Here is a 13,470-nt window from a genome sequence, read left to right as displayed (position 1 = left end):
CTGGGCACTTTCCGGCAGGGAACAGAGGCCCCCATGTGCACCCAGTTATCCCCGCCATCCAAATGACCAACCTCCTGCTGACAAGGAAGGGTGCCCACTAGAAAGACATTACTCTTACACTCTTACATCCCTCTAGGGGATAGTGAGGCTGGAAAACAAGTCTGATGAGGACATAAGGGTGGTCAGGTGCATGGTGTGTAGAAATGATCCACATCTTCTAATAATGAAGGCCACCCTGTAGTGGTGGGTTCTTGGCACATTTGGGAAGGCTTTATCACCTCCTGGACTTTATGTCCTCCCCACAATCAAGCCCCATGCCTCCATATGCTGCCTGAGCTGTAAGAAGCAAGTCCTCACTCACCCCCACAGCTCAGCAATAGCCATAGGATACAGACAGAAGTTCTGCACCGGCTTCCATCTGTGGGCACCTCTAGAGCTGCCCTGGGGTCAGGCCTGTTTGGCACTTGCCTGGTTGCTGCCCAGGGCCAGCAGGATGGATGGCAGAGCCCTATGCTTCCAGCAAACCGCACTGGGGGATACTGAGCCCCACACAGAGGAAAAACAACAGGATACAGCTCAGCTCCCTGGTGGGGGGGATCACCGGGGATGCCCAGGATGGGCAGGTGGGCCAGCTTCTCCAGCTCAGGTGTCTTGGGTTTCATGGGTACAAAATAGCTGCCTACTGTACAGGCCCAGGAAGACTCCTTGGAGCCAAGCAAATAGAGCTCAGATGAGAGCCACCAGACCTCTGAGGGAACACTGTCCCCTCCATGACCTGCATGGGCACAGGGAAGAGCTACAGGGCCAGGAGCAAAGCCTAGCCAGAGTCAAGTGCAGTTTGGGGCACCTCTCCGTCTGGTAGTGGCTCCTCAGGGAGGATCCTTTGGTGGAAGAAATCATGGCATCTTGGTTGGGGGACCCCAAAGGGCTGATGGGACTTTGTCCCAGGCTAGAATGATCATGTTGGACATATGCTTCAGCACGCAACAGCAGGTGCCTTCATGTACGCCTAGAGAGCCAGGAGGTGGGTGGTAAGGTGTGGGGTTCAGGGTGTGGGAGCCTTGGAGATGAGAGGTGAGTTGTGGACTTCACAGAGTGGGGCCTGGGAAACATGGGGCTCATGGGTCTCCTTCCACATAACAGCGGTCCACCCTGACAGGAGAAAGGTCACCTGCCTCGAGGAAGGTGCTGGCGTCTGGGATGGCCCTCTCTATGCTCCCACACTCTGGCCATTGTTCTCCCTAGCCCCAGCTCCGAGCATGCCTCCTCCTTGGTGCAGCCCTGGGCTCCAGCTATCCTGCCAACATGCCCCCCACTCCCTGCTACTCCACGTTCTGCAGGTGCCAGCTTGCAGGGTGGCCTTCTGCTCACAGGGCACTCACCCCATCTGCTTCTCGTGTGTGCACCCCCACCCCATGGGCAGGGACTTCTCATCTTATCACTGCTGAGCCTTTGAGGAGTTAAGTGCTTGACAAGGTATGAAATGACCCAGAGAGGGCCGGGAGGGCCTGAGGAGGCCTCAGTACCTATCCTGAAGCTGGACCCGGTGCCCCCAGTTCAGGGATTTCACATAATTCTGAACAGCTTCTGCCATTTTCCTCCTATTAACACACAACAAGAGATGTTAAAAACCACAACAGAAGCAATAACTATAGAGTCCCACAACAGACGATCAGATGCAAATAGTGGGTTAGCAGAAATACTAAGAAACAAAGTGATTCTAAAGGTGGGAAATGTGACATCTATCCCCACGGCCACTGTCTCTGTCCTGGGTTTGGGGCTGTGGGACTTTGGACTCAGGAAAAACAGGGGCTTTGGGCCACAGCCACCAGGACACAGCAGTGGCCCTGAGTCTAGGTCATCTGAGAACCACAGAGGGGCCTATGTGCAGCTCAGAGCAGACCAGGTGCCACCTGTGGAACCTGAATCAGTTTCTCACCCTGCACCAGTGGTCTTTGGGGCCAGATCAACCTTTGTGAGGGTGTCCTGTGCACCATAGGGCCTTTAGCAGCACCCCATAGGTGCAGCAGCACTCCCCCCCCCCACCAGTGGTGATAACCAAAAATGTCTCTAGACTTTGCCAAATGTCAAGGGGTGGGGCACAGAGCTGTTCCCAGTGAGGGCCCCTCTCTGATAGCACGCTTCCGTGAGGGTTAATGGAGCAGTCAACCTCCCCCATGAGCAGCGGACAAGCACTGGGAGTGGGCAGGGCTCCTCACCAGTCATGCAGGACCGGCTGGGCCACATCCCAGCCGTAGTGGGGAGCGTCACGGATCATACCCCCCAGCAGCGCTGCCTGGTGTATCAGCTTCTTGGGGATGCAGCCAACGTTCACACACGTGCCGCCTAGGCCCCACCTGGTGCCTGGCATGTTGGGAAGAGCATGTTTAGATTTGTATTCAGGGGACTAGAAGTCTCTCCTGTTCTACAGTTGTGCAGGATTCCTTGAAGTCATTGTTTGCAACTCAGACACGCTCCAGGTGAACACTGCCCTGTGAATTTACTCTCTATGATTATAGTCAGATTCATTTTTAAATAAGAACGAGGAACTTTACATTAATGGTGACTTACTGGAGAAACAGGACCTGTGCCAGAGATGCCAACTAGCAGTGGGTGACTGGCTCTAGGCTCAGCCACCCTCCGTACATGAACCAGGCACCCTTCCTCCCTCTTCCCCAGGACACACGGCTCCCATCCAGGGCTACCTACCTCGGGGGGAAGGCTCCACATAGTCTACCACGGCCACCTTCATTCCCAGCTGAGCGGCTGGAAAGACAAAAAGAGCGAGCAGATGGGCAGCTGCTTCGGGGCTGGGGCTGGGGACCCTAGGGGCCCATGACCACCAGAAAACGGCAGGGAAAGACCAGGACCAGCAACTTCCCACGGGCTCCACACCCAGATCTCCCCACCTGTCAGCTGCCACACAGCTGTGCTGCCCATAAATGGGAACCCTCGGGCTTCTTCTTGACTGCAGCCTTCACACCACCCACCCTAGTGCCAGGACCCAGTGGGATGCCCACCCTTCCTCATATGCCCACCACAGCCCTCCCTTGTCTTCTGCCGCACCTGGCTCCAGGCCCAGACATTCAGCATGAGCCTGGTGCCCACCCAGAGCATACTTACACGCATCACAGGAGTATCCACCTCCTGGGAGAGGCCCCAGACTTGGAGCTTCCCCTGGCTCTCTCCCCAGACCTACCCAGTAGACTCATTCATCTCCTCTCTTCTCCACTGGACACCATGGGAGGCTTCTACCCAAGGTCTACCCTTGTGGCTATTTGCTACCTCATTCTCAGGGTGAGAAAATGGAAGGTCAAATGGCAGGTCCGGGATCAGCCAGGCCCCAAAGTGGGAGGGAGACCTGGGCTCCAACTGCACCTTCTGTCTGGAGTCTCCTGGCTTTCCCCACTGGCTGTGAGCAGATTCATCCCAGGGCCACCAATCCTAGGTTCTGACCCTGTTACCAATTAGCCAGGGATAATTGAAGGGCTTCCCCTTGGCTTACTTGGGGAATTGCATCGCCAGCCTGGGCATTGGACTTGACTGAGGGCATGCCTGACTTAAACATCGTGACTCATGAGTGTTTCACATACTACAGAATGTACTCAATTCATGGCTATCAACCAAGATCAGAACAAAGTTTTAGAAGCCTTCATGTAAAAACCCATTTTGCTCAACTGATCAGTGATGCGATCGCAGTGCTTGTTTTAAAAACAAGGGGGACTCTTTGCCTGCTTCAGATTCTGTGTCTCCCTCTCTCTCTGCCCCTTCCCTTCTTGTGCTCTGTTTCTCTCTCAAAAATAACTAAACATTAAAAAAAAAAATTAAAAACAAGGGGGACTCTTCAAACATGCCTACGTCTGTCTCCCCCATCTGACACAATGGAGCAACAGGGACCGGATGTACCCTCCCATCCAAGACAACCAAAACTCCAGACGGAATACATAAAATAAGGGTTTCAAGAAACCAAACATTACTCTTCTAAGAAGAGTGATTCTTGGAAGATAGGAAACAAACGAGGTGAGCCTCACAGTTGGAGAGTCTTCAGGATGCAGCACAGGCAGAGCCCACCAGATTCAACGGCTGAGGAGAGAGGCTGGGAGCCTGGGGAGACTGAGGCAGCCAGAGCTTCTGGGACAGAGAACCAGAGAGGAGAGAGCTGCACAGAACCCCAGACATCTGATCAGTGCATGTGTGTGAGGAATTTACCTGAGGCCAGGAAAGAATCATCCAGAAAGACCAGAGGAGACAGTGATCATGCAGGGCTGGGAATACTGCCTGTTCCCAGAAGGTAAACTGGACAAAACACATGATTCCTGGGGAGCTGTGAAAGTATTAAGGTCAGATCCCAGTCACTGGAAATGATTAGGCACAGCTCTGGACCTGCCTAATAAATTTAAAAAAAAATTTTTTTTTAAATTTTTTTAAATGTTTCATTTATTTGAGAGAGAGAGACTGAATGGAGGAAGGGCAGACAGAGAGGGAGACACAGAATCCAAAGCAGGCTCCAGGATCTGAGCTGTCAGCACAGAGCCTGACACGGGGCTCGAACTCACAGACCGTGAGATCATGACCTGAGCCTAAGTCAGAAGCTTAACCGACTGAGCCACCTAAAATTTTTTTAATGTTTATTTATTTATTTTTGAGAGAGCGAGAAAGAGCACAAGCAGGGGAAGGGTCAGAGAGAGAGGGAGACACAGAATCCAAAGCAGGCTCCAGGCTCAGCACTGTCAGCTCAGAGTCCGATGCGGGTCTTGAACTCACAAACTGCAAGATCATGACCTGAGCTGAAGTCGGACGCTTAACTGACTGAGCCACCCAGGTGTCCCTCGCCTAATAAATCTTAAGTGGAAGATGCAAAGGAATCAAACTCCAGAACATGCTCAAAACTGTATCTAGGAATCTAAAAATATCTAGAAGCCAGCAAGGGAAATTCAATAGAAAACCATCAGGCATGCAAAGGAGCAGGAAAATACAAGCCGTAAGAGAGAAAAGATCAGTTAATGGAAACCGACCAAAAACTGACACAGTTGTCAGAATTAGAAAAAAAGTAAAATGAGTACTGTAACTGTATTCCCCATGTTCAAAAAGTTAAGGAGCAACACGGAAGATATACAAAAGGACCCAGGTCGGATTTATAGAGATGAAGATTACAATAAAAGAGATAAAAAATATATTGGGTGGGATTAATGGTAGATTAGACTTTGCAGACTCTTTTATTAGTGAACTTGGAAACATAGGAATAGAAACTCTCCAAAGTGAAGAGAGCACCCAGGAGCTGAGGGACAACTTTGAACAGCCTAATATATGTGTGATTAAAGTCTCCCATAGTGAAGGAGAGGAGGAAGAACAGGAAAATTACCTGGAGAAATAATGATTGAAAATTCTCACAACTTGATGAGAATTATAAATCCATGGACCCAAGAAGCTAAGTGAAGTCTAGCAGAAAAATAATTGAGAACTACACCAGGGCACACCCTCATTAAATTGCTAAAAACCAATGAAAAGAGAAAATCCTGAAAACCACCAGAGGAAAAAAGACACACAATGAAAGAACACAGAGATAAAGAGGCAGCAGATGACATCAGAAACAATACAAGTGAGGGCTGCTGGGTGGCTCAGTTGGTTGAGTGTCCCACTCTTGATTTGGCTCAGGTCATGATCCCAGGGTCATGGGATTGAGCACTGTGTCAGGCTGAGCATGGGGCCTGTTTGTGTTTGTGTCCTCTCTCTCTCTCTCTCTCTCTCTCTCTCTCTCTAATAACAAAAAAAAGAAATAATGCAAGTGAGAAGCCAGAAGGACAATGTCTCCAAAGTACTAAAAGAAAAAACAAACAAACACTCTATCTTCCTTGAATTCTCCACCCAGAGAAAATATCTTTAAAAACTAAAGGCAAGATAAAGATGTCTTCAGATATACAAAAGCTTGAAGAATTAATTACTCTTAGAGCCACATCACAAGAAATGTTCACTGACATCCTTAGGGTAGAAGCAAAATGATGGCAGATGGAAACTCGGATCTGTACAAAGGAAAGAGTACACCAGAAATGGTGACTACACGGGCAGATCTGTAAGATTTTTTCCTCATTAGTTTAATCTTTTTTGAAGGTAATGGTTTAAACAAAAACATAGCAATGTGTTATGGGGCTTATAACATGTAAAAGTAAAACATATGACCACATAGGATAAAGGCTCGGAAGGGAGTAAGGGAAGCATGTTACCATACTAAGGTTTTCGTACTACATGTGAAGTGGGACAATATCACTTGCAGGCAGACTGTGACAAGTTCAAGGTGTCTACTGCAAACCCCAAAGCAGCTACCTCGCACCCTATGTATACATGAACTCAAAATGGACCAAAGGCCTAAGTGTCAGAGCTGAAAATGTACAAGTCTTAGAGGAAAACACAGGCATACACCTTTGTGAGCTTGGGTAAGACCACTGTTTCTCAAATACCAAAAGCATAGCAACAAAATAAATAAGAAATAAACCGGACTTGCATCAAAATTTAAAATGTGCTGCAAGAAAGTGAAAAGATAATCCATGGAATGGAAAAAAGTATTGGCAAATCATATACCTGATAAGGGTCTAGTAACCAGAATATATTTATGTATGAATATGTAACATAGGAGGCACCTGGGTGGCTCAGTAGGTTCAGCGTCTGACTTTGGCTCAGGTCATAATCTCACAGTTCATGGATTCAAGCCCCACGTAAGGCGCTGTGCTGACAACTCAGACCCCAGAGCCTGCTATGGATTCTGTGCCTCCCTCTCTCTCTGCTCCTCCCCTGCTCATACTCTGTCTCTCAAAAATAAATAATAAACATTAAAAAAATTGTTTTAAGAATAAAATCTTTTTAAAATTTTTTTTTTTCAACGTTTATTTATTTTTGGGACAGAGAGAGACAGAGCATGAACGGGGGAGGGGCAGAGAGAGAGGGAGACACAGAATCGGAAACAGGCTCCAGGCTCTGAGCCATCAGCCCAGAGCCTGACGCGGGGCTCGAACTCACGGACCGCGAGATCGTGACCTGGCTGAAGTCGGACGCCTAACCGACTGCGCCACCCAGGCGCCCCAAGAATAAAATCTTTAAAAAAAAAAGTGGGCAAAACTTGTGAATAGACATTTACTCATAGATATGCAAATAGACAATAAACACATGAAAAGATGATCCATGTCATTAATCGTTAGGAAAACACAGACGAACCACAAGGAGGTACCATTTGAGCACCTACTTAGGAGACTATAATAAAAAAAAATAACACATGCTAGAGAGGATGTGGAGAAATCTGAACCTTCCTGCATCGCTGGTGGGAATATAAAATGATACAGCCACTTTGGACAATAGTCTGGCATTTCCTCAAAAGGTCAAACCACACAACTCCGCAATTCTACTCCTAGGTATCTACCCAAGAGACAGGAAAACAGATCCACACAAAAATATGCACACAAATGTTCGCAGTACCATTATTCACAAAAGCCAAAAAAGTAGAAACAACCCAAATGTCCAGCAATGGACAAGTGGATAATAAAATGTGATCTGTCCATGCAGTGGAATGGTATTTAGCCACTGAAAGGAATACGGCATTAGCATATGCTGTGTGGTGGATGAGTGCTGAAAACATTACGGTAAGTGGAAGATACAAAGACAAAAGACCACATATTTATATGAAATATCCAGAATAGGCAAATACACACAAACAGAAGGTGGATTAGTGGTTGCCTGGGGCTGAGGACTGGCTGCTAATGGATACAGAATAATTTTGGAGGGTGGTGAAAATTTCTATGATTGATACAGTGATAGTTGTAAAACTCTGTGAATATACTAAAAATTACTGAATTTTGCATTTTTGTGTTTTTTAAGTAGGCTTCCCACCCAACACAGAGTGCAAAGCAGGGCTTAAACTCATGACCCTGAGATCAAGGCCTGAGCCGAGATCAAGAGTCAGATGTTTAACTGACTGAGCCACCAAGGCGCCCCTGAATTATGCAATTTAAATGAATGAATAGTATGGTATATGACTTAATCTCAAAAAGCTGTTAGAAAACATATGAAACACTTCATGATAAATCTGATGAAAGATGTGGAGACCTGTGCGTTGAAGACTACGAAAGACTGTGGCAATAAATGAAAAAATACCTAAAGAAGAGATATACTACATGACCTACCTGTTCTACATTTATCTCAGAGAATTGAAAACATGCATCCACACCAAGACACAAACCCAAATGTTCACAGCAGCACCATTCACAATAGCCCCAAACTGCAAATACCCCAAATGTCCACCTATAGGTGACTGGCCCAACATCATGTGGTGCATGCAAACAACAGAATACTAATCAGTAATAAAAAGGAATGAACTCTAGATGCACACAGCATCACAGATCAGTCTCAAAATAATTATGCTATGTGAAAAAAAGCCAGAGAAGTAAGAATACATGCTGCATGATCTCATCTTGTATAACAAGATTTTAGAAAATGCAAACTAATCTGTAGTGAGAGAAAGCAGATCATTGGCTGTCTGGGGATGCAGCAGAGAGGGAGCAGCAGGAAGGGGTTCCCAAGGTTTGAGGAAACTTTGGGGTTTGTTATGAGCTGAGTCACGTCCTGTCAAAATTCATGTTGGAGCCCAAACCTCCAGAACTTTGGCATGTGACCTTATTTGAAGACAAGGTCTTTATAGAGGTTAGAATTGAGACCATAGGGTGGGCCCTACCTACTCCAATCTGACTGGTGTCCATATAAAAAGATGAGATTAGGACATAGACACACGGAGGAAAGACCATGTGAGGACACAGAGAAATGACAGCCAAGGACAGAGGACTCAGAAGAAACAACCCTGCTGGCACCTTCATCTCAGACTTCCAGGCTCCAGTGAGGAAATACATTTCTGCTGCTTAAGCCATGCAGCCTGTGGTTCTTTGTGACGGCAACCCCGGCAAGCTAATACGGGGGGGACAGACATGTTCACTAGCTTGACTGCGGTACTTGGCTTCACAGGTGTGTATGTATGTCAAAGCATATCAAGTTGTCCACTGTAAATATGTATGGTTTAAGTCAATTATATTTCAGTAAAGCTATAGAAAAGCACAATCATCCACAGGGAGAGATGCCACTGTTGAGAAAGGCAAAGACAGACCTGGGAAGTGTTGTGGGTTAACAGAGATGTGCCTCTACAGATAAGACACTAGAGTGGACACGACATCCAGGGCTTTCTTCTGCTATAAGACACACCACTGGGACAACTGTCTGTATGCACTGTTTCTTGGGGTGGCTCTGTGGTTCAATGGGATGAGGACCTCGTGTCCCTCTGTGGGCCCCCATATCAGCTGGGAGACTTCCAAGGTTCCTGCCCTCCACTGCAGGCCAGCACCCTCCTCTGCCCCTCAGAGCAAGAGCAGTGGACAGCAAATTTCCTTTATGCCAACTGTGATTCTAAAACCCAGGATCTGATATCAGAGAGCTGTAATTAAATGGTCAGGGTGGCTGCTCAACTCTTCATGTTTTGGGCACCATTTCTCTCTTGTCTTCCCCTCTCCCGCATCCACATCTGCCTCACCTGCCTCCTTATCATTTAGACAGACAAGCAGACTGCCAGGCACTCCTAAAGCAGAGAGCAGAGCCCCCAGTGAAATGGTGGCCATCTGTTCCGCATCCAGATTAGTGGTAAACTGCAACACGAGGTCTCTGGATGCCTCTGGGTCCAGCCCTTTCACTCAACACATCTTTACTGAGCACCCCGGGGTGCCCAGACCCATCTGGTTAGACACGGACAGCAGAACAAACCATGATCTCTGTGGGACAGTGCCAGGGCTAAGAACGAGGACAGTGGAGCCGGGAGCAGGGACCAGATGTGTGTAGAAGGGGGTAATTCTACCCTTGGCAGCAAAGACTGAAGGAAGATGAGTGAGCCCCACAGCTAACCAGGCTGGTGAAGACCAGGCCAGACCAGGCCAGGCAGACAGCCAGGGTGAGGCGCAAGGCCAGAAAGACCTTCGGGAAGCAGTGAGGCAGCCAGGGGCTGTAGCAGAAGAGTGAGCAAGGGTGTGGGTGGTGGGAGACATGTCAGATAGGTGGGGACAGCTCCCATGAGGCCTTGGGCTGCAGCCCAAGAGGGCAGGCTCAGACCTGGGTGTCATCCTGGCTGCTGGGAGTTGCACAGACAACTCGGGAGCGGCAGGGAGCAGGGCAAAATGATGAGGCTCTTGGGGTGACCCTGCAGGATGTAGGACCCCAGAGACCAGCAGGCCAGCTACAGAGATAATGCATTCTGTGCATGGCCACTCAGGGTGCATCTCCACCTAGCTACAAGAACAATGCAGCCCTCTCCAGGCATCCCTGAAAGCTTGGAGCCCCCGCCACACTGGCAGGATACAGGGCACTGGACACATACCTTCCTTGGCACAAGCCAAGCCGCCAGATCCCCCGCCAATCACCAGGAGATTGTAGTCCTGCCTCCCTGCTGGAGAAAGGAGAGGTGAGAAGAAGAGTCAGGACAAGTCTGGGATATGGATCCCATAAGATACCATGTGATTTCCAAAGGGCAAACAGCTCTGCCCAGTTAAATGTGGTATGAGATCTGTTTTATAGGATTGGAGCCCCCATCCTGTGATGGTCTGGGGTGATAATGCATCACACATCGAGGCAGAAGGCAACAATGGTATCCATCATCAGCACAAATCCTGAAACCAAGCAATGCCAGGTGAGGTTGGTGAAAGGTGTGTAATTGCCTTTGCAACAACAATCAGGTCAAGAAGAAGTTGCTCTGAACTTCACGCTCCAGAACTGCTCTGCTCTGCTTCAGAACTGCTCTGAACTTACACGTCACCCAATATTCTAAGCCAGACATGGGATTAAAACACTCTTCTTGGGGGGCACCTGGGTGGCTCAGTCAGTTGAGCGTCCAACTTCAGCTTAGGTCATGATCTTGTGGTTTGTGAGTTCAAGCCCCACGTTGGGATCTGTGTTGTCAGCTTGTCAGCACAGAGCCCACTTTGGATCCTCTGTCTGCCTCTCTCTCTGCCCCTCCCCTGCTCACACTCTCTCAAAAATAAAAATTACCCCAAAAATTACAAAAACGAAAAACAAGAACACTTTTCTTGAGTGTGTCTTTCGGCTGTAACAGTCACCTTTTGTTCTGAGTGAGGAAAAATATAAAAAGCAATCCCTGCATCGGGCAGCACACCCTGGCCTCTCAAGTGCCTAGTGCACTGTGGGCCTTGGGGGAGAAGTGACTCTAAAATGCCTTTTGGGCTTACCATGGCGTCACCTTGGAGGCAACACACAGCCCACTCCCACGCCCGGCACAGAGGGCCGCTCACATCTTTCCTGCCCTGCGGAAGACATTATCTGTCCCTCTTATGCAAACTGCTGGCATGGAAAGCAAGCAAGGGACAGTCAGAAGTGGGGGTCGTGGTGAGCAAAGGAGTGAGTCGGGGGTAGGTGAGAGTAGGTGTGTCCTTAGGTGTGGCCGGCTGGTCAAAGCTCTGACACAGGGCCCAAGATGGAGAGGCCCGGCACCAGGCACTGGCCTACTCCCTATAGAGAAAGGAAGAAATAACAGAAAATTATTAGTATGTTGAAAGGCAGAGGAGGTCAGACTGCTTTCAGAATGTCTAGAGCTGGCCACTGCTCCTGGGTGAAGCATAGGATCCTGTGATCAAATAAGGGTCTGCCACCCAAGGCCAGCGCAGCTGGTCACACTGGAACCTGAGAAGTGAAAACACTGCACCTGCCTTTGTGGCCACCTTGACCTTTCTGGTGGGCAAGGCTGTAGAGAATACTCCTGAGGACCGCATCCCTCAGGGACCCTGGCTTTGTAGATGTCCCACAGACAGGGGTCTAGAACCTATGCTTTGCAAGGACACAGGAGCTCAGTTGAGCCTAGAGGAGGCCCTGGCTTGCAGCTGGTGAAGTTAGGGGAGTCACCACCAGGAGCTTGTGTCCAGGTGCTTGGATGGTGCCCTGCTACCAGACTGTCCTGTGGGGACGCTCCACTGCACCCACCCCAAAGCAAGGCCCACCCCGGGTTCTGTCCAGCAGGTGGCATTTGAGGGCACCTGTAATGTGTGAGAGGGGCACATGGGATCGAAGGGAGCCACAACTTGGTTCAAACAGCCAGTCCACAGTGAACCTAACTCCAAATTCAACTCAAGGGCTCTAAAGAGGCCTAAACTTTGTCAGTTATTCTGGTGGCTTTGATATGAGCCCAAAGAGCTGAGGACAGACTGCTGGCTGGAGACAAGCTACTGCTGGGCTGCGATGAGCACATGCCTGCTGGGCAGGGCAGCGTCTCTCCAGCTGCCCCGTGGTGAACAGGGGGAGGGGAAACACTAAGATTTTGCCCAGGAGAACACCCCTACCTTCCATTGCAGGTGCTGGTGCTGGTCCTTCCTGCTGACAGAACAGGTCCCTGCAAGCTCCTGGTGTCCCCAGCCCCACACTGTGTCCCCTTTGCCTGCTATCAGGCAGAGGGCAGGGCAACCAACTGGCTGTGTAGATTGCGGGCTTATCCTTGGTTTGCTCTCCCTGCCTGCTGTGCACACCCAGGAGCCTCTCAGTCTGATAAACCTGTGAAAGAGGTCAGCAGTGGAACTTTCTGTAAGTGTAGGAAATCTTCCTTTAAACATGTAGGGGGGTTGGGATACCCTGCCAGGGGGAAGGACCCTCAAGGGCCTGTAGGGCGGATGAGGTGGGTACTGCTCTGTGGGGGTTATCTGGAACACACCTGTGCACTCTGGTGCCCTGGACAGTCTCATAGCCTTCCTTTCCCCACTGCACGTTCAGGGCTCAGCCCCAGAAAGGTCTGTCTCCAATTTGTTCTGAGTCCATTGTCCTTTAATTTTCTGCTCCCCCTCTGAACCAGAGGCCTGGCCCCCAGCAAGTTTGACAAGGCTGAATGAATGGTGCACTGCTCTGGGAGGGCAAGCAGAGGCTTTCCTGTGTGTCCACAGGCACACTGACCACTTCAGGGGACCACCTTGGGAGTCCCTTTGTGACTATTCCCTGCATCGTGCATCCTTCCTGGTAACAGGTGTTAGGGGACAGGTGACAGCAGTGTCATTCTGGTTCCTGTTCAGGGGTGGCATGGGCCACCCCCAAGCCTGGGATGGGGCAGGTGCTTTCCTGCTCTCAGACAGAAAGCTGCAGTTGAGATGGAGGAGGAGGCTCAAAATTAGCTCTGGGCATCCTTGTTGGGGGTTGGCACTGTGCCCAGGTCCTGTCAGCTCCTCATCACTGCAGCTAAGCTCTAGCTTTGGGGCTTCCTTCCCCTTGCTGCCCAAGGGTCATGGAGGCAGAATCTTTTGTGTTGCCCAGGTAGAAACAAAACACTCCACTCCAAGGCCACCCCATTCTGCCCTAAGGCCAAGGTTACAGTGGCCAGAAGGGCCCTGGGCTCGTGGCAGCAGCAGCAGCAGCTCCTATTTATGCATCTTTTACTCTCACCAAGTGGGGTGAGGGCCCCACTGC

General features: G+C 49.5%; 1 protein-coding gene across 8 annotated transcripts in view; it reads right to left on the bottom strand.

Annotated features, from left to right (window-relative positions):
* The window catches only part of TXNRD2 (thioredoxin reductase 2), a 51,561-nt gene that overhangs the window by 36,920 nt on the left and 1,171 nt on the right, over window positions 1-13,470 (bottom strand). For 5 of the 8 annotated variants that reach the window (XM_047826949.1, XM_047826951.1, XM_047826955.1 and 2 more), the window contains exons 2-5: window positions 10,394-10,462; window positions 2,710-2,766; window positions 2,220-2,364; window positions 1,527-1,601 (exon numbers count right to left, since the gene is read on the bottom strand). In XM_047826949.1, the coding sequence (XP_047682905.1) occupies window positions 1,527-1,601; window positions 2,220-2,364; window positions 2,710-2,766; window positions 10,394-10,462 (346 nt within the window). Of the gene's footprint in view, window positions 1-1,526; window positions 1,602-2,219; window positions 2,365-2,709; window positions 2,767-10,393; window positions 10,463-12,362; window positions 12,563-13,470 lie in introns of those variants that run through there. The other 3 variants (XM_047826954.1, XM_047826952.1, XM_047826950.1) reach the window with 3 other exon arrangements.

The sequence above is a fragment of the Prionailurus viverrinus genome, chromosome D3, assembly GCF_022837055.1.
Source record: "Prionailurus viverrinus isolate Anna chromosome D3, UM_Priviv_1.0, whole genome shotgun sequence".
In the NCBI taxonomy this organism is placed as follows: Eukaryota; Metazoa; Chordata; class Mammalia; order Carnivora; family Felidae; genus Prionailurus; species Prionailurus viverrinus.
Note: the sequence above shows the minus strand (reverse complement) of the source record. Positions and strands in the feature narration are given on the sequence as shown.